Source organism: Ornithorhynchus anatinus, chromosome 15 (genome assembly GCF_004115215.2).
Source record: "Ornithorhynchus anatinus isolate Pmale09 chromosome 15, mOrnAna1.pri.v4, whole genome shotgun sequence".
NCBI lineage: Eukaryota > Metazoa > Chordata > Mammalia > Monotremata > Ornithorhynchidae > Ornithorhynchus > Ornithorhynchus anatinus.
In genome coordinates this window covers 24,901,606-24,928,997 of record NC_041742.1, presented here as the reverse complement: position 1 = coordinate 24,928,997, position 27,392 = coordinate 24,901,606, and the positions used below count along the sequence as shown (strand labels likewise).

Sequence of the window (27,392 nt, the reverse complement as noted above, 5' to 3'; positions counted from 1 at the left end):
TTTATATAAGTTCAATAGTGATACATGAAAGTATTTCTACAGCGGGTATTATGGCTCTGAAACAAGGGCGCTTTTATATCCTAAATGTTCTGGCTCTTGGTCGTTTTGACAAGATCTTTATTTCTGATAAGGGTTAAGACAGACCTCAAAGAAGGATTGTCAGATTACTTCCGACCGCATACTTTAGCGGCTCAGTGAGGAAGAAGCATGCCGGAGACGGTACGTAGGGTGCAAAGGAGGTAAGGAAAAAAAAAGGAGGTGGAGGCTTTACGAAGGTTGTTTGAAAAGACCAGAGCGCAAACCATTTTTTTCCTTCAGTCATTGGCCAGCAGCCTAGCGACCAGGGTCCATTTTCTTAAGAGGGCTCGGATTCACTTTAAAAGCCTAAGCCACCAGTACAGATCAGAGGAATGCTTCGCGCACCTTAGTTAACGCCTCCAATCTAAAATAAACACAGAGGATCTCTTCAGGCAATGGGATCTCTTGAGTGCTTGCCCCACGCAGAGCTCCATACTAAGAGTTTGGAAGAGTATAATGGGAGACACGATTCCCTTGCACACGAGGAATTGACGGGCTAGTGGGGGAGACCAGACAGTTGAAAGAAATTTACAGATATGTGGATATAAGTGGTGAGGCAGGGGGTGTTGAGCATCGAAACGCTTCACTTCTTCTCTTCCATCGCAGCTAGGTGGAAGGAATACACGCCCTTGGCCCTCCCCAGTGGCTGAGGAACTGTCCTCTTGCCCCTTCGTGCTCAGGGTTTGCCTGTCCGGAGACAAAAGCCACTTCCTTCATGGCTCCTCTTCACTTCCGGGGCCGAGAAGCAGAATAGCGAGGTGAATCGAACCCGGGCCTGGGAGCCAGAAGGTGGTGGGTTCTCATCCCGGCTCCCTGACTTGTCTGCCGTGTGATCTCGGGCAGGTCACGTCACTTTTCTGGGCCTCAGTTATCTCAATAATACTAATAATGATGGAATTTAAGCACCTACTATGTGCCAAGCACTTTTCTAAGCGCTGGGGTAGAAAAAAGGTAATCAGGTTGATCCACATGGGGCTCAAAAGTCTTAATACCCATTTTGCAGATGAAGGAACTGAGGCACAGAGAAGTGAAGTGGCTTGCCCAAGGTCACACAGCAAAGTGAATTGGCGATTGGGACTGCCAACCTCACAGGAGACAGGGACTGTGTCCAACCTGATTTGCTTGTATCCCTCCCTGCGCTTAGTACAGAGCCAGACACACAGTAAGCGCATAACAAATGCCTTAAAAAAAAGTAATTTTTAGTAGTGAAGGTGGGGAAAGTGGCTGTCTGTGGGATGAGAAAGGGGAGAGGATTGAAAGCAGGAGGGAGGACATAAGCAAGGAATTGATGGCGAGAGAGGTGAGTTTGAGGCAGAGTAATAATAATAATGATGGTATTTGTTAAGCCCTTACTATGTGCCAAGCACTGGCCAGGTTGTGGTGTTGGAGGAATCAAGTACTTTGCTACATGGAGAAAAGCAGAGGAAAAAAACCCCAGAATTCCGAGTATTTTTAGAGTTGTTACCCTGCTATACGGGGTACTCAGAGGTGAAATGACTTTAATTGTACTTATTGAGCACTTATTGTGTGCAGGGCACCGTACTAAGCACCTGGGAGAGTACAGATGGCTCTGAGGCTCAGAGCCTTTCACCCAGCCCCTGGGATCTCCATTTATTTTTCCGGGAATAAGATGAGCAGGTGTCAAGCAGTGTTTTCTGATGGAATGTGTAACCGGGGACAACTCAGGAGAGGAGTTTACAGTCTAGAGGGAGAGACAGAGGTGGGAGGGATGACAGAGTGTAAGAACACGTTAAGTGCTGTGGGGAGACCATCAAGTGCTCAAGCAGTTCAGCTTGTGTGTGATAGTGACCCAGAAGGGAAAGGGGAGTAGGGAAAACGAGGGTTTAGTCAGAGAAGGCCTCTTGGAGATGTGATTTTAATGAGGTTTCGAAGGCGGGGAGAGCGGTGGTCTGTTGTACGTGAAGGGGGAGGGCGAGACAGAAGAGATTGAGGTACAGTGAGCAAGGTTAGTGAAGGGGCGAAGTTTGCAGGCTGGGTTGTAGTAGGAGATGAGGCAAGCCGATTGAGTAATTTAAAGCCGACGGCAAGGCGTTGGATGCGGTGGAGGATCAAATATATTTTTTGAGGGCTAACTGTGTGCAGAGCACCGTACTGAGGAATTGGGAGGGGACAGTAGAGCAGAGTTGGTAGAGGACAGTATAACAGAGTTGGGAGACTTGTTCCCTGCCCACAAGAAGCTAATCGTTTAGGTGGATAATAACAACAGTAATAATAGTGATGGTATTTGTTAAGCTCTTACTATGTGCCAAGCACTGTTCTAAGAGCTAGGGTAGGTAAAGCTTAATCAGGTTGTCCCACGTGGGGCTCACAATCCTAATCCCCATTTTACAGACGAGGTCACTGAGGCGTAGAGAAGTGCCTTGCCCAAGGTCACACAGCAGACAAGTGGCGGAGCCGGGATTAGAACCCACGTCTGAATCCCAAGCCCGGGCTCTTTCCATTAAGCCACGCTGCTTCTCAAAAAGTGGAGGTTTTCAGGGGGGAGACGTGGACGTAGGCCTTTTTTGTTTCGTTCCTTGTTTTTTTAAAGCGATCCGGGCCGCAGGCTGAAGAGTGGATAGAAAGGAAGTTGGTGAGAAGGCCGTGTGGGAGTCAGGGCTGGGTAGGATAAGTGCTTCAGTATCGCCGTAGTTCGAAGGAGAGGAAAGGGAGGAGTCTAATAACGTCGTGAAGGTAGAACTGACAGGATTTGGCGGCAGATTGACTATGTGGGTGGAATGTGAGAGATGAGTCAAGGGGATAATGTCAACCTGATGCTCAAAGCACCTTTCCACCAGCCCCTGTGATCCGCAGTTATTTTTTTTACAAGAACAAGGTGTCGAGTAGAGCGATCTGCTCCTAGAGTAGGCGGCACTGAGCGGTGTTTTCTAAGGGAGTGTGAACGCATGGCAAACGCACAGGGAGTTTAGAGTCTAGAAGGGGAAATAGATATGAAAGTCAGTTACAGACAGGGGAGATGGCAGGGTGTAAGGGTACGTACGGAAGTGCTGTGGAGCGGAAAGTGGGGCGAATGTGAAGAGAAGCAGCGTGACCTGATGGATGGAGCCCGGGCCTGGGAGTCGGAAGGATATGGGTTCTAATCCTGGCGGGCGAGGAGCTGGCATTAGAACCCAATCTGCCGGACCGTGGCTGTCCCCAACTTTAAAACCCTCCTTCTCCAGGGGGACGCTAATTCCCATTGCCCCACCCCATCACCCCAACATCCACCTTGGGCACCTGTGTCAACGTCAGTGATTTAGTTATTTACATTTTCCACTTCCTTTATTCTCAGCTGTGTCTGCTTTTTCCTCCCGTTTCCACTGGATGTAGGCATCTTTGTCTCTCTCCTACCATTAGGCTATAAATGCCTTAAAGCGCTGGACTGTGTCTTTTATTTTTATTTTTTAAATCTTTTTTTTTTTAATGGTATTTGATAAGTATTTACTATGTGCCAGCCACTGTACTAAGCACTGGTGTAGATACAAGTTAATTAAGGTTGGACACAGTCCATGTCCCACAAGGGGCTCACAGTGGCTTAGTGGAAAGAGCAAGGATTTAGGAGTCAGAGATAGTAGGTTCTAATCCCGGCTCCGCCGCTTGTCAGCTGCGTGATTTTGGGCAAGTCACTTTGCTTCTCTGTGCCTCAGTTCCCTCATCTGTAAAATGGAGGTAAACACTGTGAGCCTCACGTGGGACAACCTCATTCCCCTGTATCTACCCCAGCGCTCATGACAGCGCTCTGCACGTAGTAAGCGCTTAAATACCAACATTATTATTATTATTAATTCCCATTTTACTATCCTCCTCTGTTCACCTTATACAATGCCATGGATGTACACAGTAAGTGCTCAGGATATATTGTTGATTGCTTGTTTCATACTGCTCTGCAGGAAAGCATTGTGGCCTAGTGGAAAGAGCGAGGACCTGGGTTCTAATCCTGGCTCTGCCACTGGTCAGCTCTGCGACCTTATGCTTCACTTCTCTGAGCCTCAGTTTCCTCATCTACAAAATGGGGGTTCAGTATCTGTTCTCCATCTGCGAGCCCCATGTGGGACCTGATGATCTCGTATCTACCCCAGCACAAGGTTCAGTGCTTGGCACATAGTAAGCACTTTACAAATACCACAATTATTATACGAGCAGCAGCGTGAGTATAGAAGGGTAGGATCTTGGCTGCTTTGGACTGTAAGCTCATTGTGGGCAGGGAATGTGTCAGTTTATCGTTGTATTACGGTATTTATTAAGCACTTATTACGTGCCAGGCACTGTACGAAGTGCTTGTATACTTGTGTCATACCCTCCCAAGCTGACAGTGCTCTGCACACAGTAAGCGCTCGATAAATACAATCAAATGAATCTGCAGCAACCTTGCTATCGTGCAGCGTGGCTTAGTGCAGAGAGCCCGGGCTTGGGAGTCAGAAGTCCTGGGGTCTAATCCCGGCTCTGCCGCTTGTCAGCTGTGTGACTTTGGGCAAGTCACTTCTCGGTGCCTCAGTGACCTCATCTGTAAAATGGGGATTAAGACTGTGAGCCCCACGCGGGCCAACTTGATTAGCTTGTATCTTCGCCAGCGCTTAGAACAGTGCTGCGCGCATTTAAGCCCTTAACAGATACCATCATCATGGGTACCGCCCTGGATTGTGGGGCCACCCACCAGCCCCAGTGACAGGACTGGGGCCATTTCAGCTGCACCTGCCAGGGTTTGGGGGCGGGGTGAGGAAGAAGCAACAGCCATGTGACCCTCAACCGGTCCCTTCGCCGCCGACCTGATCTTTGGAAGAGAGGCCGGCCGCCAGCCCCCCGAGGCTCTCCGCGGACCCCGCTCCAGCCGGCCTGGGGGAACAACCTCGGACTCTTAGAGCACTGGCATGTCCCGGAGGCCCAGACCTTTAGGGAAAATTTTACTGGACTCGAAACAGCGAGGAGCCTGAAATCTGCTCCTTTAACCTCAACCGGGCCTGGGAGTCCGTCGGACCTGGCTTCTAATCCCGACTCCGCCGCTTGTTGGCCCACTGGCAAGTCACTTTACTTCTCTGGGTCTCAGATCCCTCATCTGCCAAGAGTCAATCCCTGCTCTCCCTCCTCTTTAGACTGCGAGCCCCATATGGGTCCTGTCGGTCATGTAGCTGTCAGGACATGTAGTCATGTCGGTCGAGAAGCAGCGTGGCTCAGTGGAAAGAGCATGGGCTTTGGAGTCAGGGCTCATGAGTTCGAATCCCAGCTCTGCCACTTGTCGGCTGTGTGACTGTGGGCAAGTCACTTAACTTCTCTGTGCCTCAGTTCCCTCATCTGTAAAATGGGGATTAAGACTGTGAGCCCCACGTGGGACAACCTGATTCCCCTATGTCTACCCCAGTGCTTAGAACAGTGCTCGGCACATAGTAAGCGCTTAACAAATACCAACATTATTATTATCAGCTAGCTCAGCATTTAGTACAGTGCTTGACACAGATTAAACACTTAAGAAATACCACAGTTATTATTATTGCTCATTCATCCATTCATTCAATCGTATTTATTGAGCGCTTCCTGTGTACTAAGCGCTTGGAAAATACAATTCGGCAACTGATAGAGACCATCCCTACCCAACAATGGGCTCACAGTCTAGAAAGGGGGAGACAGACAACAAAGCAAAGCAAGTATTATTATTATTAATACTTGTATTAGAATTTATTCTCTCCCAAGCACTTCGTACAGTGCTCTGCGCACACGTGCTCAATAAATGCCATTGATTAATCCACGTCCCAGATGGGACTCACGGTATTAATCCCCATTTTAGAGCTGAGGCAACTGAGGCACAGAGATTGAGAGGACTAGAAGTGCCCTGCCTTCTCTCTTAGGGACTAGCGGGGCCCAGGTTCCTAGAAAAAACCCCAGGGCAGTCTAGGGAGCTCTAGACTGAGCTCGTCCTCTGGACTGTAATCTCTTTGTGGGCAGGGAACATGTCTGCCAACTACGCTTAGTACAGAGCTCTGCGCACAGTAAGCGCTCAATAAATTCCATTGATGACGATGGAGAGGAGGAGGAAGAGCAGGAGGAGGAATGGTCCAGAAGCAGTAGCTCATCTTCATGCCGGTGGATGCTTCCCTGGGCCATAGCTTATTGGAATATGGATTTGGGAGCTTAAAATAGTTTGAGAAAATATAACATGTCCCAGAGGCCCAGACCTTTAGGGAAAATCGATGCTGTGTTTTTCAAGTTAACCCTGCGTAATGTTGGTTTTATGCAGTCCAGGAAGTAAAACGGTCGACAGTTGGGTACACCAGTCAAGAAAAGGCATTATGTCGTGTGATTTGAAAAATAAATCTATTCAGAGTAATTCTTTTTTTATGGTATTTGTGAATCACCCTGTGCCAGGCACTGTACTAAGCACTGGGGTCGACACAAGCTAATCAGGTTGGACACAGTCCGTGTCCCACGTGAGGTTCACGGTATTAATCCCCACTTTACAAATGAGGTAACTGAGTCACACAGAAGTAAAGCAATTTACCCGGGTTCACATAACAGACAAGGGGCAGAGCCGGGATGAGAACTCAGGTCTTTCTGACTCGCAGGTCCGTGCTCTATCCGCCAGGCCACACTGCTTTTCGTGTATTTTCTCCTACTTGGTCTCGTGACACTCGGCATTTTTAAGAAATCTCAGATACTGAGCTGAAATGGAAAATTTCGCAGTTGGATTGATTTGATTCCCATATGACATGAGGGTTGTGCTAAGTGATGTTGGCGATCCATAACTCATAAGCACCTCAGAAAATGCACTCATTTTGGGCAGGGAACATTGGGAATTGTACTTTCCTGCGCACTTAGCACAGTGCTCTGCACATAGTAAACACTCAAATTAATAAGCAGTGGAACCTTTTGTTAAGAGCAACGGACAAGTTTTAGTTCTCAGTCTTGAGGACCGAACACCCGCGTAAAGTAATCGATTCTAGTGCTAGTGACCTGCTCACTGCTACTTGCACTTTTGGCCTTGGTGAAAGCGCTCAGTACAGTGCCCTGCATGCAGTAAGCGCTCAATAAATGCCATTGATTCTTCAGTTACCTTCTCCCTGGGGCACAGAGTGCAATGGGCAAGTAATCGGGCAAGGGTGTGGCACGTTGTGAGCTAAATTTTTTTTTTATATGTGAGAAAATATTTAATGTATGTACATGTTTTTTAAGTCCACCTTACCAATTAGAGTGTACGTTCCTCGTGGGCAGGGGATGTGTCTTGTGCTTCTTTTGTACTACCCCAAGGGCTTAGTAGAGTGTACCGCACTCAGTCGAGGTTCAATAAATACCATTATTATCTCTCCTGCCGGCATCCATTTATGACCGGGAGTGACTTCACTACAGTGCCAGTGCGATCGTGAGGTGCCATTACCCAGCGGGCAGGGATGTTATTTTCTGTAATCGCCAATGATACACTCATCCGAACCAGTGCTCGACATCATCGATACCCGTTGGGATCCGTCATGTTATTAAGGATGACTGTAAGCCCGTCGAAGGGCAGGGACCGTATCTGTCACCTATTTGTACATTCCAAGCGTTTAGTACGGTGCTCTGCACATAGTAAGCGCTCAATAAATACTGTTGAATGAATGACAGTCTCAAGTTAGGGTATCTTGTCCCCAAGTCAATCCGAAACATAAGGTCCAGGTGAAGACTCTCTATTGGGATGAAAAGAAGAACATTTACACGCTCGCTAAGCATGCAGAGCTAGTTGCCAGAGAAAATTCCAGTGCTTTATAGAGGGGGAAGGAGGGAAATCCCAAGGGAAGTGATTTGAAAGTTCAAAGTCCCAAATTTCTCGGTGAACTGTAACAATTCTATTGTCAGTGGAGATATGTGTCCAGGATGGGTCCATTTGGGTTTGACGAACGTTGACAGCACGCTACCGACTTGATCTGGGGGACTCGACCCTAATTTCGAGAAAAGGATTTGGTCGGAAAATGTAATTCAACCCATCAAGTCCGTACTCCGTCCAGTTCTGGAACTGTAGGTTAGTCATTTAGCAGCTGTATCACTGTCGTCATGCTGAAGTGGAAAGAAGGCCTGAAGAAATGGTAGCGACGCCTGCCGCTATCCTTTTAATACACCTTCGACCGTCTCTGAGGCACTTTAAGGTTTCCAATCTTTCCGGTCCAAGTCAGTGCTCTAGTTACAAAAATGTCAAAGCCACCAGTCTTAACGACTGCATACGGACAAAGACCCTTTAAGCAGGGAGAGTCCGCCTAAACATCTCCGGGATTGGTCTTTGACATATGGAATGGATAAAATCCTCCCCCAAATATCAAAGCACCATCATTATCGTCGACTTGAGGAGGCGAAAGGGGCGAATGTGGCAACCTGCCCAGCGTCAACCTTTGGTCCGTCGCTTACGTCCTCCTTGCTGGGGTTCTCTTGAACCAGATATTGGGTGTTGTCCTGAATTTTTAGATTCAGCCCTTAAAACGGTGCTTTCGAAGTGACTGCGGTAGAGAAGCGGTGGACAATCTCAACCTAGTAAATTTACTAACCGCTGTTTGTACGGACTCTGCTCGAGCACCTGGAAACAGATGGTGCAGAAGATACGATCCTTGCCCTCGAGGGTTCTGTCTGATGGAGAAGAGAAAGCAAAAACCACCAGGAATTTGGAAGCCAATGTTGGTCCTTGGGAATCTTTTACCTCATGAAGCAGTGTGGCTCAGTGGAAAGATCCCAAACTTTGGAGTCAGTGGTCGTGAGTTCTAATCCCGGCTCCACCACCTGTCAGCTGTGTGACTTTGGGCAAGTCACCTCACTTCTCGATGCCTCAGTTACCTCATCTGTAAAATGGGGATGAAGACTGGGAGCCCCACGTGGGACAACCTGATCACCTTGTATCCCCTAAGCGCTTAGAACAGTGGTTCGCATGTAGTAAGCACTTAACAAATACCATCATTATTTATTATTTATGACCACGAGTACGAGTCCTCGAAGCAGATGATTAGGGTCGATTGCTTTCTCACGGGGAGGCCACCATCAGCCCTCATGAATATCAGAATCCAGTCAGCCGATGATATTTATTGAGCGCTTACTGTGTGCGGAGGGCTGTACTAAGCGCCTGGGAGAGTACAATATAACAATAAACAGACACATTCCCTGCCCACAGTGAGCTTACAAGCGTCACGCACGTTATGCTGGTCATATAGTGGATCGAAATGACATTGCTTTTATCTAATTTTATTTAGCACTTTTATTCCCAGAGTGCCTTGATACTTGGCGAAAAGACAGGGGTTTCACATAATGGATCAATGGTATTTATTGAGCGCTTAGTATCAGACAGTCGCATTTATTGTGCATATTTGCATATTGTGCATATTTACTGTGTGCAGACAACTGTACAGAGTGCTTGGGAGAGTATAATATAACAATATAACGGACACATTCCCTGCCATCAAGAGCTTACACTGTAGAGAGGGAGACCGACAGGAATGGAAATAAATAAATGACAGATATGTACATAAGTGCTGTGCGGCTGGGAAGGGGGATGAATAAAAGGAGCAAGTCAGGGCAATGCAGAAGGGAGTGGCAGAAGAGGAAAGGAGGGTTTCATCCAAAAGGCATGCCTTTAGTAAAAATTCATGTGCAGAGCACTGTACTGAGTGCTTGGGAGAGTACTGTACAACAGAGTCTGTAGATGCGTTCCCTGTCCACAAAGAGCTCACAGCCTAGAGCAGAAGGTAGACATTAATATAAATTACGGATGTTGACATAAGTGCTGTGGGGCCGAGGGTGGAGTGAATAAAGGTTGTATATCCTAGAGTCTTCTTTTGAGGGGGTCCTTCCAGAGGGCTGTTCCAAAGCATTTGCATCCCCCCATTAGATCCGCTACACCGAAATTTCAGATGTGGCGGGAGTCACGGTTAAACCCGTCTCAGAGGCTGGCAATTAAAAAGGAGCCGGGAGCCCCCGGTTCCGATTTAGAGCTGGGTAGGGAAGACAGGCAAGCCGAAAAGCAGAATAGTATTATAAACCGGGATAACTGGCCTCTCCACAGAATTGATGACTTGTTTTTGGAAGTGTGTTCACAAGTAGGGGCACACCAGATCCAGTGGATCAAAGGGCCGAGTGAGCGAAGGGAAGTCAAAATGGGAATCGGTCATATTTTTAGAGATCCTCCCTGGGAAGCCGGGTGGCCTATTCATTCATTCAGTAGTACTTATTGAGCGCTTACTATGTGCAGAGCACTGAACTGAGCACTTGGAATGTACAAATCGGCAACAGATAGAGACCGTCCCTGCCCTTTGACGGGCTTACAGTCTAATCGGGGGAGACAGACAAAAACAGTAGCAATAAATAGAATCAAGATAGCAATAAATAGAATCAAGGCCTAGTGGATAGAGCACGGGCCTGGGTCAGAAGGATCTGGGTTCTAATTCTGGCTGTGCCCCTCATCTGGGTGATCTTAGGCGTGTCACTTGGTTTCTCAGTACCTCAGTTTCCTCATCTGGAAAATGGGGATTAAGACTGTGAGCCCCATGTGGGACAGGGACTGAGTCCAACCTCATTAGCTTGTATCTACCCCAGCGCTTGGAACAGTATCTGGCACGCAGTAAGCGCTTTAAAAAGTACCATGGGGGGAATAAAAGGATAGGGAAGTGATACACATTTCTGCTTCCGTGGCTGTGTACTGACAACTGTAGGCCATTTCAGGATGGGAAGTAAAAACATTTTACTATTTGCTGCAACCAATAAAAAACCCATACCCATAATTATGGTTCTGAGTTCAATCATATTTATTGAGCGCTTACTGTGTGTTTACTATGTGCTAGGTGGTGAGGCGGGTACGAGATAATTGTCAGACAGAATCTGTCTCAGAGCTCACAAATCTGAGAGGGAGGACAGGCACTATACCCCATTTTACAGATGTGGAGAGTGAGGCACAGAGAAGCTTTGACTTGCCCAAGGTCACACATGAATCCAGTGGCAGAATCGAGGTTCGAATCCAGTTCCCCTGAATTCCAGACACATGTTCTTTTCATTAGACACTGCATATTCAGAAAATCAGTGTCAGTAGTATTTACTGAGTGCTTACTGAATGCAGCAAGCATACATTAAACCTTTTTAGTTAGACTTAAAAATAATAATAATTATGGCATTTGTTAAGCATTTACTATGTGTCAGTCACTGTTCTAAGCGCTGGGTTAGATACAAGGTAATCAGGTTGTTCCATGTGGGGTTCACAGTCTCAAACCCCATTTTACAGATGAGGTATCTGAGGCACAGAGAAGTTAGGTGACTTGCCCAATGTCACACAGCTGACAAGTGGCAGAGCAGGGATTAGAACCCATGACCCCTGACTCCCAAGCCCGGGCTCTTTCCACTAAGCTTGAACAATCAATTTAATAGCTAAACCAAATTTAATCAGTGCGGAACCTTCATTACCAATTAGTAAATGCTTCCCAGCAAATACGGTTTCTGTTCTAACAGTAGGAAGAAAAATATAGAAGGATAATAATTGTAATAAAAAAACTGGGGCCATAAAAATATGTAGTTTGAGGTTTGTTTTTTTCTTGAGGGCTTTTTTTCTTTAGAAGTAGCCCCCACCCTTTAAAATCCCTTTTCCCTAATCTCCAATTAGTTTTGCCATATCTCACAATATCAGTATGCATTGTTTGGTCTGAAAATGGAATTAGCCACTGGAGGGAAGGATTGGACTCTCTTTTTTTTCCCACAATATTTGCCCCAATAAACCATGACCATTGTATTTTTATATACAATGATGAGTTCAACTTTTTATACTCTTAATTCATTTCCTATTTCTCTGAGAGTTTGTATGACTTTATGATGTGATAGTATAAACCAGGCATCTTTTTCTTCTGAGCGATAGGCATGTCGAGTTTAAAATATTTTGTCTTTGGTAACTGATTTAAAAGCAACAAAAATAAAGTCAGAGCAAAGTTTATTCATCTCCGCAATGTGGGAAAGCCCATGGGATGTTGAATGAATTGTGGTTTTTCAGTTGTGTTGTAGACTATTTCCAATTATATGGATAATGTTGATTTTCCCCGGGCCTTTTTAATTTTTATAACGAGTATTGTATTCTTATTAGTTGTCTGGCCTAATCTAGAACAGATACACTGTATACAAATATCCACAAACAAACCTTGAACTTATTATCATAAAGATGAAAGATGCTGTCGATTTTGGGCTCTCTCCTCTTCAACCCCATGCCAGTAATTCACATATTATTTAAAAAAAAGTACAATTTTGCTCTTTTAGGATGACAGAGACTTAATATTGACCTCTAAACAACTATTTCAAGCACCCCCATGTATCTATTACTGAATTTCAGATGTGGTGTGAAGTGATCTGTAATTAATTGTTCCTTGAGAATTATTTAAGGGGTTTTTTTTCCTGTTTCAAGTATTTGATTACTGGCATGTTTATTATATGGCTTCCTATTGATTGTTTTGTGTTAAAAAAAACTTTATGCATCCAGTGCGACTGTTTCCGGCAGTACAAACTTTGAGGTGCTGATTTTTAAAGAAATGATATGCCAGTTTTTTAAACAATATTTCTTATGTAGCATTCGTTTTCAAAGGTTCTATCAGAGAGGTATGTAGGAAGTGTGTGTGTGTGTGTTGGTTTACATATGTATTAATAAATCTTTCTTCAAGACATTTCCCTACTTCAAAAGGACAGAAAATACTCAAGACTTTAAATGAGCAAAGAGCATTTTTTTCAAATATGTTTCTTTAAAAAAAGAAACCCGTGACCACCCTAAATGTTTTCCTCCTTTAAAATTCATTAGTTAAAACAGTTCATTTAAATTTTTGGATTCATATTTTTAAGGTGAACTTTCTACTCCTAATACTCGTTAAAATATAGGCAAATAAATTTATCACACTTGTCTTTTCCTCTCACCATATGGCATAAGAGGTTTATAATCACATTGGAGGTATAATTAATTCATTTGTGGAGTAGGTAAGATCTTGGAATGATATTTGAAAACTTAAAAACATTTTTTTTTAGTAAACAGTAGACCAAAGTGATGTTAGTGCTCAGTGTAATGTTCTTCATTACTTAACGATTTGAAAACATTTGACACTTCTTTTGGCATTTTGATTGGGTTCTAGTTTACAGTGAGTTTAGTTTGTATAGTCAGTAAATGTTATCTTAATGGTCTTTGAAGGATTAATGCTGGCCTTTTTCGCATAAGTGAAATGGTTAAAAACACACCAAAAATAATTGTTCCCTTAACCCATGAAATTTAAAACATTTGGTACTTTGTTTTTCATTAGAACTTCCTGAAAACAAACGTTTTGTTTTGCTTGTGCAAATGACTGGTTGTGATGCAAAGAAAAGCTACCAGAAAAAACAACAAATGTCCCTTCTCCCTTTTAAGAATCCCAGTTAAATAGCGCAGTAATTACAAACAGGGCCTGGATTTTTTTTCTTTTCTTTTTCTCTTTCCATTCTTTTCAATGATATATTTTAACAAGCCCTCTTGAGACTATTAAAACGTCTTAGTTTTTAGAACACGTGGTCCAGCGGCAATATCTTGGTCTACAGATGCAGCGGGCTGCCAGCTAGATTTTTGCATGTCTTTTCGTTTCTCTCCAGATTCTGTGACCCAGTGTAACCTTTATGAGCAGGTGACTGATGATCACTGTCAATACAGCCTGCAGACAATATGTGAATTACTTTAGCAGTCTCCTCGGCCTCCCCTTCTCTTTCCTTTCCCCCCCTTTCTCCCCCACTCCTTAAGCCAATAAATGCAAATAGATGCGTTTCCATTTGCCAGTATTTCAGTCCTGCACAGGCATTATGGGCTTTGTTGTAGACTTGCTTTCTCCCAAAAAAAAGAAAAAGAAAAAGCCAAACGTTTCGTGCCTGCTGGAAGCAGACTATCAAGCAGAACCTAAGCAACCTTAATGCTAAATCCAGCTCTGGAATATACTTACAGGTAGGAAGCCCCAATAAAGAATTACTTGAGAGCGGGTGAATAGTCAGACCAGAAAATCACCGTCATTGTGCGCTTGTTAGCTTTTGTACCATAAATACGAGCGATCCTTTTCGGAACAACATCCCAGTCGAAAACTTGGTGGGGTTTACTTTAGGGACTCTGAGCCTGCAATACATCCTTTATCCTTTATTTTTAGATGGAGAGGGGGGGAAAGTAAATCTTGGGTCGTTTGATGAGGTTGAGTTACGTTAAGCATAAAGCGATGTAAAAGGCGTAACATTTTTTAAAGCTGAAAGGTCGTGTTGGATTTTTTCCTGCCGCTGTGTAGAAAGAGGTGATCGAAAGTTACGGGATGCAGACGCTAGAAAATTGTAGCAAAACGTTTCTGCTAATTTTGTTAATAGTTGTTCAGTCCTTTCTTCTGGCTGCTACATGGAAATTATAGTGATTATGCAGTGGAGTACCCTCCTAAGCAGAGTATTTTATTATGATGAAGCTCATTTTGCATGAACAGAATATTTAGCCTATTGGATTTTTGTTTGGCATTTAAAATTCAGTCTTTCTAATGCATTGCTCATGAATAGGAAGAGACTATACAGAAGGAAAAAGAAGCAGTCAGTTTTTTAAAGTTTATTTAAGAGGACCCTATTTCCATAATTGTTAAAAGAATGGGCTCTTTTCACATTGGTACTTGGGTCAAATTATTTTTTCCATTTGAAATTGGCAAATGTGAACGGTATTTCAGAGACAAATGTGTTTTAGAAAGGAAAGCGCCTCCTATGAGGTTGAACAGAAGAGTTATACAGAGCCCATATGGCTAGACAAGGGAAAAGTGTTTTAGAAGCTGACTTTATTAAGCTTATTCACATTTAATTTCCATAGCGGCTTGCAACTCTAATCCTTAACTGCATTTGTGTGTGTGTTTCTCTCCATGGGCTAGACACCCAATCGCATAAAACTCAAACTCAAAGGCAAAAAGCCTACGCAATCTAATTTTAATTCTTTTAGCTGCTCCTCCAAAGGCCCAGTTATTTCAATTCTGGGACTCATGGGGTAGTTTTAAGGATAAATGAATTGGGATTCACCATCATTTTTAACTATAAATTTTGTGATTATAAACCATAGCCCAACAGCCAACCTTCGGACTTGGTGTTTTATACTGTTCTTTATATTCTAACGTATCTTGTAATGTATTGCACACATTCCGAGTGCTTTAAAATTTTCCCTCAGCCCCATAGCATTGATTTCCATATCTGCAATTTTTTAATTTATATTAGTTCCTGTCTCCCTTTCTAGACTGTGAGCTCCTGTCCACCAACTCTGTTATATTGAGAAGCGATATATAGCAATATATAGAGAAGGACCATGGCTTAGCGAAAAGAGCCCGGGTTTGGGAGTCAGAGGTCTTGGGTTCTAATTCCGGCACTGCCACTAGGCAGCTCTGTGACTTTGGGCAAGTCACTTCACTTCTCTGTGCCTCAGTGGCCTCATCTGTAAAATGGAGGTTAAGACTGAGCCCCACGTGGGAAAACCTGATTACCTTGTCTCTACCCCAGCGCTTGGAGCAGTGCTTGGCACAAGTAAGTGCTTAACAAATACCGTCATAATTATTATTATTATTATTATATTGAACTCTCCCAACCACAAGGTAAGAGTTCAGTAAATTAAGCACACAAGTTTCGCCATTTGTCTGCTGTGTGACCTTGGGCGAGTCGTTTCACTTCTCTGTGCTTCAGATACCTCATCTGTAAAATGGGGATGAAGACTCTGAGCCCCACGTGCGACGTGGACTGTGTCCATCCTGATCAGTCTGCATCTACCCCAGTGCTTAATACAATGCCTGGCATATAATGAGCACTTAACAAATACCTTAAAAAATAATACTTTTTTTTAAAAAAGCAACCAACCATCACTATTAGAGAAGCAGCATGGCTCAGTGGCAAGAGCCCGGGCTTTGGAATCAGAGGTCATGGGTTCGAATCCCGGCTCGGCCACTTGTCAGCTGTGTGACTGTGGGCAAGTCACTTAACTTCTCGGTGCCTCAGTTCCCTCATCTGTAAAATGGGGATTAAGACTGTGAGCCCCACGTGGGACAACCTGATTCCCCTGTGTCTACCCCAGCGCTTAGAACAGTGCTCGGCACATAGTAAGCGCTTAACAAATACCAACATTATTATTATCATCTTCAAAGTGTTATTAAAAACATATCTCTTCCAAGAGGTCTTCCCCGACTAAGCCCTCATTTTCCCCTCTTCTCTCGCCCTACTGTATCTTTCTTGCAAATTTGCACTCTCTATTCACCCCACTACTAACCCTGTTGAATTGTGCTCTCCCCAGAGTTTAGTCCAGTAATTCCGCACACGGTGAGCACTCAGTAAATACCATGGATGATGATGCTATCTGTAATTTATTTTAATATCCGTCTCCCATCCTAGACTGTGAGCTCCTTGTGGGCAGGGAACGTTTCTATCAACTCTCTTAAATTGTACTTAGTACAAGGATCTGCACGCAGCAAGCGCTCAGTGGACATGATCGATCGTTTGATATTAAATATGGAAAACCTCACAGCTTCGGCATAAGGGGGATATCTCGTCTAAATTGGTGAAAGTCTAATTGTAAAAGCATTTACAAAACGCATACATATTTTCCTTCTATGGGCACACCTCCCCTCAGGGTTATGTTTGTGGATATTTCCTTTACTTAGGATGAACAAATGGACTTTTTTCTGAGTTGTAAAAATAGATTCAAGGCTTCTGGACATTCAGATCTTTCTGGTAACTGATTTTCTGCTGTTTCTGCAGATCTACACTGGCGGCTTTCATCTTAATTGCAACTATAACCATAATATAGATCACTATCAGGTCTGGCCTTAGCTATAGAGAGGGAAAAGTGGCCGGGGGGGGGGGGGGTGTCTCAAAGTGTCACAAATACCAGTGGCGTCCAAATTAATGAAATTCTACCATAAATGTTTTTAATAATCAGCAGGGAAAAGATGTGGAAGCCATAAAAAAGGGTGTTGATGCAAAGTTGCACTGTATTTCATTGGTTTTATTTTTCCCCTTATTTGAAATTTCCTGGGAGGAATTGGGTAATAAAGTGGCTTTTAGAAATCCAAGTTTTCAGAGTGTCAAAGTGGTATTTCATTTTAAAATGTCTTAACTTTTTATTTTACAATCAAAGTGGATTTGCAACCAAAACTTTAAAAAAAAATTTCTCTTGAAGAAGAAAGTTGAGCTCTCTTTATGCAAAATATGAACCTGTAACTTCTGGCATTCATTTTATTAGTTTTTTATTGTTTTGTTTGGTTTTTTTTGTATTTTTTTCCCTCAGTTTCCATTACAAAGAGTAGTGCAAAAACACAGTCATCCCCTTCCAAAGTGACCCGGCGTTCAATGCAGTCTCCACAGAAATCTGCCGCAACTTCAGCACAGCGGGGCAAGAAACCAGGCCGGAATAAACCAACTGAACAGTCTTCAGCTCCCAAGAAGGAGACTGCCAAAACCGTCCCCCCGACCAAAAACACTGCTCATACTGAAAATCTGAAAACAAGAAAGAAAAGCCTTAAGCCAGGAAGAAAAGTAAGTTTCACCCACAACTTAAATTCACACTGGGGCTCTGTAGCATGGTTCATTCTTTGTGACATGATTACAGTTGTATCCTCGTTACGATGGGCCTTGTAGATGACTTGTTATCGTCTCAATCTGCAGCTATTTTTTCCCTTAACAAATATAAAAATCTTAAACAGTGTTGGCTTTGACTTTTGACCACAAGGCAAAGAGCGTGGAAGGAGTATTGAGTTTTAAATTTGCTGTCTTAAATGTGAACTTCCATTACAGGCTGACATTTGATTTGGTAGGCAAGAGTGACTTGTGCTGAGGTAACTTTTTTCCTCTACAACATGGCATATTCTTGGGCCTAAGAGGGACAGGGCGGTGGTAGGGGAGGATACCCAAGTACTTGAACAGTATGGCCCCTGAGCATGTGTAAGACTGCTTGGAGTCTCTTACGTATTTTTTTTAATGATATTTGTTAAGCACTTACTATGTGCCAGGCACTGAACTAAGCACCGGGGTAGATACAAGTTAATCACGTTGGACACAGTTCACGACCCACATGGGGCTCACAGTCTAAATTCCCACTTTAGGGATTGTCTCTATCTGTTGTCGAATTGTATTTTCCAAGCGCTTACTACAGGGCTCTGTACATGCTCAATAAATACAATTGAATGAATGAATACAGTGGAAAGAAGTGGTGACGTGTCCAAGGTCACGCAGCAGACATAAAATGGTGGTATTTGTTAAGCGCTTACTATGTGCAAAGCACTGTTCTAGGCGCTGGGGGATACAAGGTGATCAGGTTGTCCCACGTGGGGCTCACAGTTTTAATCCCCATTTTACAGATGAGGTAACTGAGGCACCGAGAAGTTAAGTGACTTGCCCACAGCCACACAGCTGACAAGTGGCAGAGCTGGGATGTGGCTGAGCCAGCATTAGAACTCAGATCCTCCTAACTTCCATTTCATCTTCCATGAAAGTCATTCGGAAACATTAATCATGCAGGGTACAATGCCCTGAAATCATGAATTTCATGTATCTTCTTGGGCTGCCGAACTATCTTCTGAAGACAGAAATCAAAATCTTATTTTCTGGTGATTATACCTGCAGTTGTGGTGTGACCTAGTAAAAAGAACATGGCCTGGAAATATGAGGGCCTGAGTTCTAATCTCAGGTTTGCCCTTTGTCTGCTCTGTGGCCTTGTGCAAGTCACTTCACTTCTCTGTGCCTCAGCTTCCTCATCTGTAAAATGGGGATTAAGACTGTAAGCCGTATGTGGGACGGGGACTCTGTTCAACCTGATTATCTTGAATCCACCCCAGTGCTTACTGCAGTACATATACCACAATTGTGGATGAGGATGAAAACCTCTATTATAGTGCGATTGTAAAAACCTCAACCGAAAAGGCAAAAATGTTCAATCTTAATTTTCAATTTGGCGCAACTGATATCATCCGGAAAGTCACGGCAGGCACCCACACTGCAGGTAGCTCGTCACATTGGGTGGAAGAGTATCAAGTGGTCTTTGACTGGGTGTGGTCCTGGCCCGGGCAGTAAAACTGTGTGTAATAGAATCGTGAACTGGCTTAGATTCGCAGCTGACACTAAATTGGGAAGATAGCGGACATTTCAGAAAACTGGATTTGAATTTAAGGTGGCATAGACAAAGTGAGAGGTATTTCGTCGTTACAGTTTTCAGAAGGCTTCAACTAGAGACTGGTGTATATGTAGGAAAATGGATTCAGGCCAGCTCTAAGTGGGAAGCTCTAAGATGGACATATCGATGCACTTAATAAAACGTAAACCACAGGGGAAGCAAGTTGAAATTCAGCAAGAAAATATCTGGGTAAATAGATTAAATAAGCAGGTTAAAAAGTACTTGGAGGGTGCATCTTTAGGCATTCCACTGATACAGAAAAAGAACCCTTATTTACACACTGCTGCCAACCAACCAACGTAGTTTGGAAGTGTTTTCCCCCCTGGGGCTTACAGTCTCAAACCCCATTTTCCAGATGAGGTAACTGAGGCACAGAGAAGTTAAGTGACTTTGCTCATGCAGCAGACAATAATTATGGTATCTGTTAAGCGCTTACTCTGTGCCAAGCGCTGTTTTAAGTGCTGGTACTGTACTGTGGAGCGCTTAGACCAGCGCTCTGTACACAGGAAGCCCTCAATACATATTATTTGATCTCAAAGCACCTTGTCTAATAGCCATTTTACAAAAATGGCAAATGCGTTATTATTGAAAGGAAAGCAACACTTGTCCTGAATTATTCTTGGGGAAATAAACTGAGCTGTGGAGAATCAATGCATAAGTAGACCATAAGCTTGTTTTGAATAGGGAATGTGTCTGTTTATTTTTTTTACTGAAGTCTCCCAAGTGCTTAATACCGCTTTGCGCACAGTAAGCGCTCAGTAAGTACAATTGACCGTCTAATCAGGCAATCCATCGATGGTATTTATTGAGCGTTTACTGTGGGCAGAGTACTGTACTGAGCGCTTGGGCTTTGGAAGGAAGCAGGCAGAATTTGTAAAAGTAATGGCAGATTTCTGTGAGCTGGAACCTACATGAGGTGAACCTTTCCTCCAGGGTCGGTTTGAACCCACACATAAATCTAATCCAGTCGAGTCAGCTGGAGGAATTCCTACGTCTCCCCCGTGTTCCTGGACATGAGCCGTCTGGTCCGCACTGACTTCGATTGTTCCAGGACTGAGTGCTCAGATGCTGATATCCCGATACTCCTCGCATAGAGCAACAGCAGTTCTCACACTGAATCACGCTTCGTTAGTAAATACGTGAGGAAATGAATGTCTAAAACACGGGTAGCTTCATGAGAAAGGAAAGAAGCACGGTGGATTACGTACCTTTTGAGGTTGTACCAAATAACCACAGCTCTTTCGTGCTCCAACTGCTAACATCCTGTTAGGATAGCGTCTCCTTCATACTCTCATGGAAGAGTGGCGTTTAAGGGCAATGAAGAGTCATTTTATAGTAGACAAACTGGAAAATCTAAAGAATATAGGTAGTGGGTACAGATCTTCATCAAAGCAGGAAAGCAATCATTTCTCTATCAAAATAAGAGGGAGAGGGTAAAGCCACCCCTCTTCTAAATGGAAAAATTACTGATATAATAGTCTGATAAAAATTACCTTAGAAGGTAATTGGTGTTTGGGAGATTTCTTTATTTCCTCCTCTATACTGTAAGCTCATTAAGGACAGGGGACATATCCGCTAATTCTGTTGTATTGTACTTTTCCTTGCATTTAGAACAGTGCTCTGCAAGTTAGTAAGCGCTCAATAAATACTATTGACTGATTTTCGTTATTGTTGGGTTTGGTTTGTTTTTTTTTGAAACAGAAAAAACTTTTTCCAGAGCAGTGTCCTCCGTCAACTCCTCCTGTCAACTTGCCTGATGGAGAAATTAGCAGTCCACAGATTCTCAAAGATGGAATGGGAGTTTCCGGAATAACTGCCTCATTGATATCCACAGGTAAATTAAGGGGTTTCAAAACATGGGTCTAATTCTTCTAGTATTCCTTTTAACTTCAATTTTGTTTTTCAAGAACATCAACAATTGTTTTACCTACGGGGAAATGCAGCGAAAACCCTGATTTTAATTAATTTTGTTAATAGTTCCTCATTGGCAAGGAAGCCTTAGCTGTAAACCAGAAAGGTTGGAGTTGATTTTGGGTATCCATTTTGACACGTGCGAGTGAAAGCGTAACAATAACAATAGTAAGAAGAATAATGCCAACTGTGCTATTCGTTAAGTACTCACTGTGTGCTAAGCGCTCGGGTAGGTACAAGTTAATCAGGTTGGACATAGTCCCTGGGCCACATGGGGCTCACAGTCTAAGTAGGAGGGAAAGCAGGTTATTGAATCCCCATTTTCAGGTGAAGAAGCTGAGGCACAGAGAATGAGAATAATAATAATGGTGGTATTTGTTAAGCGCTTACTGTGTGTAAAGCACTGTTCTAAGCGCTGCGGGGATACAAGGTGATCAGGTTGTCCCACGTGGGGCTCACAGTTTTTAATCCCCGTTTTACAGATGAGGTAACTAGAGCACATAGAAGTTAAATGACTTGCCCGAGGTCACCCAGCGGACAAGCGGCCGAGTTGGGACTAGAACTCAGGTCTTCCTACTCTCAGGCCCCTGTTCTTTCCGTTAAGCCACGCTACTTTTCCATTCTCTGGGCTTTCCTAGAATAGCTGAGTGTTTAATTCAGGGTAGCATTGGATGGCTTGATTTTAGAGGTAATTTTGTATCCCAGGAGACTATTGTCAGCTTTGGCGGCTGCTCATTTGGGCTTGTGGAGATGAGTAGCCTGAGATCATCCAGCATTTAGCCGTGGGACAGGGAAGGAACGGGGAGAATCCCCACAGTCAGTCAGTCTGTCCTTTACTGCCATCTAGCCTCATGTGGGACAACCTGATGACCCTGTATCTCCCCCAGCGCTTAGAACAGTGCTCTGCACATAGTAAGCGCTTAACAAATACCAGCATTATTATCTAGGATTCTGGAAAAATGAATAATAATAATAACTGTGGTACTTGTTAAGCGCTTACTATGTGTCAAGCACTGTACTAAGCAGTGGGGTAGATACAGCATATTAGGTTGGACACAGTCCCTTTGCCACATGGAGCTCACAGTTTCAATCCCCATTTTACAGATGAGGTCACTGAGGCCCAGAGAAGTGAAGTGACTTGCCCACGGTCACACAGGCAAGTAGAGGGGACGGGACTAGAACCCATGACCTCTGACTCCCAAGCCTGTGCTCTTTGCACTAGCCACACTGCTTCAAAAATAATAATAATGATGGTATTTGTTAAGCGCTTACTATGTGCCAAGCACTGTACTAAGCACTGGGGTAGATAGGAGGTAATCAGGTTGTCCCATGTGGGGCTCACAGTCTTAATCCCCATTTTACAGATGAGGTAACTGAGGCACATAAAAGTTAAGTGACTGGCCCAGAGTCACCCAGTTGACAGGTGGTGGTGCCGGGATTAGAACCCGCGACCACCGACTCCCAGGCCCGGGCTCTTGTCACTGAGCCACGAAGCTTCTCCTTGAAGATAAGGAGCGTGGCCTGGTGGGACAAGAGTCAGAGGACCAGGATTCTAATCCCAGCCCCGCCACCTACCTCCTGTGAGACCTGGGGCAAGTCACGTCACTTCTCTGGGCCTCAGTTTCCTCCTCTGTGAAATGGGGATTAAAGCTGTGAGCCCCACGTGGGACTCGGACTGTGTCCAACCCGATTAGCTTGTCTCTACCCCGGTGCTTAGTATGGTGCCTGGCACATAGTAAGCGCTTAACAGAAACCTTAAAAAAGAACAAATGCCTGCGGTCTTGGGATTGGGGAGCCCGTATCCTTGGGTTGGATTAGGAGGCAAGAAGAGCGGCAAGCGCCTTTCTACCCAGCAGTCTTTCCACTTGCCTTTTTGAAGGAGCTCCCATCTCCAGCCCTGCCCGGCGTGACTTGGTGGCTAAATCTCCTAGACTGTGAGCCCGCCGTGGGCAGGGATCGGCTCTCTCTGTCGCTGAATTTCCCAAGCGCTCAGTACGGTGCTCTGCACACAGTAAGCGCTCAGTAAGTACGATTGAATGAATGAATTTTTCGGCGAAGTTGCTTGACGATGAGCCGACGAAGCTGCGTCAGTGCTTTCATTTTTTAAAAAAAGGACTTTTTGTGAACAAAGAGAGACGATCAGCCAGTCACTCTAAGCTGCTTGTGGGCAGGGAATGTGCCTGTCATATTCATTCGATTGTATTCATTGAGCACTTGGACGCGTTCCCTGCCCACAACGAGCTTACGGTCCAGAGGACTGTATTGCTTATACAATACGTTGTTTACTTATTTTTATATTATATTGGACTCTCCCAAATACTTAGTACAGTGCTATGCACACAGTAAATGCTCGGTAACTTCGATTCATTGACCGAATCAATCAGTGGCATTTTATGAGTGCTCACTATGTCCAGAGCACTGAACTAAGCGCTGGAGAGAGTACAAACCAAGAGAATGAGATACATTCCCTGCCCGTAACGAGCTTACAGTCTAGAGGGGGAGACAGACACTAATATGAATAAATAAGTCATTTGTGGCAGGTAATTTAAAGAGACGTACGTAAGTGCTTTGGCCTCGGGTGGAGCGAAGAGCAGATGTCTGTAAATCACTGATCCAAGTACGTAGACAGCACACAAGGGAGAGCGAGCCGGGAAGTGATCGTTGAATTTCTAAAGATTCCATTCGTTGTCTCTCTGACCCATCTGAATTGTCCCCAGATGCCATCGGACAGGTAATAATAATGGTGGTATTTGTAAAGCGCTTACTATGTGCAAAGCACTGTTCTAAACGCTGGGGGGATACAGGGTGATCACATTGTCCCATGTGGGGCTCACAGTTTGAATCCTCATTTTACAGATGAGGTATCTGAGGCACAGAGAAGTTAAGTGACCTACCCAAAGTCACACAGCTGGCAAGCGGCAGAGACGGAATTAGAACCCACGGCCTCTGACTCCCAAGCCCGGGCTCTTTCCACTGAGCCATGCTCCTGTGACCCCCAAAGGGACCCCAGGGCATCACTCTCCGGAACCCGGGTCCTAATCCACTCATCTGCCGTGTGTCCTTGGGCAGTTCACTTCTCTGGGCCTCTGTTTCCTTATCCGTAAAATGGGGATTAAGACAGTGATCCCTCTGTGGGACAGAGACTATGTCCAACCCGATTATCTTATAATTCCCCCAGTGCTCGGTACGGTGCCTGGCACGTATTCAACACTTAACAAATACCATTATTATTATTATTATTATTAATAACGCAGCCCTTCCTCGGAGGCAGGGCTCCCCCAAACTGCTGCTCCAGGAGCAGTTTGGGCTCAAGTGACCAGAGCCTGTTATGGGTGAGAGTCCTGCAGAGTCCCACTCAAGGGAAATTGGGACCCCCTCCCCCCCCACCTCCCTGGGCAGGGATACCGGGAATTCTGAAGTTCAGAAGATGCGGGAGCTGGGGCGCCAAGGTTAGCAAGCTAGTGTTAGTTGGCTAGGGTTAAGTTTCCACGCTCAAATCCCTCCACTCATCCCCCTCTGGACTGTAAGCTCGTTGCAGGGAGGGAGCGTGTCTGTTTGTTGTTATGTTGTAATCTCCCAGGCGCTTGGAACAGTGCTTTGCACACAGAAAGTGCTTAGTAAATACAACTGTAAGCTCACTGTGGGCAGGGAGTGTATGTGATTATTATTACGTCGTACTCTCCCAAGTACTTAGTACAGTGTTTGGCAAACAATAAGCGCTCAATAAATACAGTTGTGTGAATGAATGAATCCCAACTGATAGTTTTCCCCCTTCACCCCCCAATGGAATAAACACTCCCGCCTATTTGTATGTGAAATACAAATAGATTACAGTTCCATTTATTTTACATTGGCTTCAGCCTTCGAGATCTTCTTCATTCCTAACCTTCTCAGCCTCCGTTAAGCGAGGATAACCATCCTACAGATGGATGCCAGGATGTAGCAGGATACTTGCGTGAGCTTTAAGTCCCCATTAATTTGAGTCAGTAAACTGTACATTTCTAAGCTCCAAAATAGATTTTTTGCCATATTGTATGTAGGAGGCCACATCCCCAAATGATAAGGCTTCTTTTTGTTCCCTCTTCCAGAATGCATTGAGCTGTAAATGTTTTTTTTTTTTTTTTTAGTAGTTGAGCTCTGACACATTTTAACTAAGCATATATTTCAGAAACCACTCTCTGACACACAACCAAACTGCAGTTCATGTTTCAGTGAAACATGAAAAAATCAGGTAAAACTCAGAAAAAACCTACCAAAATTTGACTCCCTTTATTCGGACCACAGGGTTGTCAACATTTGACCAAAACTCAAAATCAGTAGTAGGCTACATATTGAAGAGTCATTTGGTCAGAGAACTAGGGGGAAAAGAACAAACGAGCTCCTTGAGATGTGAAATTATGTTTTTATGTTAGTAAAACACTTTTCTTGCTCTTTAGGTTTAAGTGATTAAGATAAGGATTCCAGTTATAGACCGAAAAACTAATAGACAATATATTTTAATTCCTCTAGCTGAAGTGCTTCTGATATCATTTTTCCTTAGACAGGCCTTTATCAGGCCAAGTGATTGAAGTTGTAGACACAGATGTGTGGTGTCTGGCCGTGTGATTTAACTATGGATCTAAGTACAGATGCAGAGGTTAGTTTCACAGACGTGTTTGTGATCCCGAAAATCCCCTCGTGTCGGGAGATAGTTTGTTTTTCCAGCCAGATTTTCCCCATCACTTGGGCACCGGGGCTCAGTAGCTAATTCCCCGCTGCCCTTTACCATGATCTCTGAATCTGGTTAAGTGAAGAGAAGCAGCTTGGCCTAGTGGAAAGAGCGTGGGCCTAAATTCTAATCCCGGCTCCACCACTCGTCTCCTGTGTGACCTTGGGCGAGTCATTTCACTTCTCTGTCCCTCATTTACCTCCTCAGTAAAATGGGGATGAAGACTGTGAGCCCCATGAGAAGCAGCGTGGCCTAGTGGCTAGAGAATGGGCCTGGGAGTCAGAAGAACCTGGGTTCATTCATTCATTCATTCAATAGTATTTATTGAGCGCTTACTATGTGCAGAGCACTGTTCTAATCCCAGCTCCACCACTTGCCCGCTGTGTGACCTTGGGTGAGTCACTTAACTTCTCTGTGCCTCAGTTCCCTCATCCGTAAAATGGGGATTAAGACTGAGCCCTAGAATAATAATGATGATGGTATTAAGCGCTTACTATGTGCCAAGAACTCTTCTAAGTGCTGGGGTAGATACGAGGTAAACAGGTTGTCCCACGTGGGGCTCACAGTCTTAATCCCCGTTTTAGAGATGAGGTAATGGAGGCACAGAGAAGCGAAGTGACTCGCCCAAGGTCACACAGCCGACACGTGGCAGAGCCGGGATTAGAACCCAGCACTTCCCACCCCCCAGCCCGGGCTCTTTCCACCAAGCCACGCTGCGGCAAGGACTGTTTGCAACCCTATTATCTTCTATCCACCCCAGCGCTTAGTACAGTGCTTGGCCCATAGCAGGCGCTCGGCAGATACCCCAGTTATTATTAGGAGTATGTGGACCAGGGACCTGATTAGCTAGTATCCACCCCAGCGTTTAGTTCGGTGTCTGGCACGTGGTAAGTGCTTAACCAAATACGTTAAAAAAAAAAGAAGGATAAAAGAAAACATCTTGTAACTTTTCAGTTTGCGTCTACGTGAACAAGCACGGGAACTCCGGCCCTCAGCTGGATAAGAAGAAGGTCCAGCAGCTGCCCGATCATTTTGGCCCCGGCCCCGTCAACGTGGTGTTAAAGCAGGCCGTTCAGGCCTGCGTAGACTGCTCCTACCAAGCCAAAACCGTGTTTGGATTCCTCAAGCCGGGCCACCACGGAGGAGAAACGATAACCGGTGATGTGGTCATCTCGTCCTTCGCTCCGTTTCTTGGAGGGAGGGGATTCTGGGGGCGGGAGGACTTGCAGAACAATCGTAATAATCATAGGAGTATCTGGTTTGCGCTTACGATGTGGTAGGCACTGTTCTAAGCGCTGGGGTAGATGCAAGCAGCACGAAAAGCACGGCCTAGTGGGTAGAGCACTGGCCTGGAAGGTTATGGGTTCTAGTCCCGGCTCCGCCTCTGGTTTGCTGTCTGACCTAGGGCAAGGCACTTCACTTCTCTGTGCCTCAGTGACCTCATCTGGACACTGGGGAGCGGGGGGCTCTGAGCCCCACGTGGGACAGGGACTGCGTCCAACCCAATTTGCTTGTATTCACCCCAGTGCTTTGTACAGCACATAGTAAGCGCTTAACAAATACCGTGAATAT

General features: G+C 44.7%; 1 protein-coding gene across 1 annotated transcript in view; it reads left to right on the top strand.

The window, feature by feature from the left end:
* Nucleotides 1-27,392, top strand: part of SCML2 (Scm polycomb group protein like 2) — an 85,766-nt gene that overhangs the window by 41,791 nt on the left and 16,583 nt on the right. Inside the window, 3 exon segments of the mRNA XM_039914178.1 lie at nt 17,321-17,568; nt 20,903-21,035; nt 26,775-26,978. Of these exon segments, the coding sequence (XP_039770112.1) occupies nt 17,321-17,568; nt 20,903-21,035; nt 26,775-26,978 (585 nt within the window).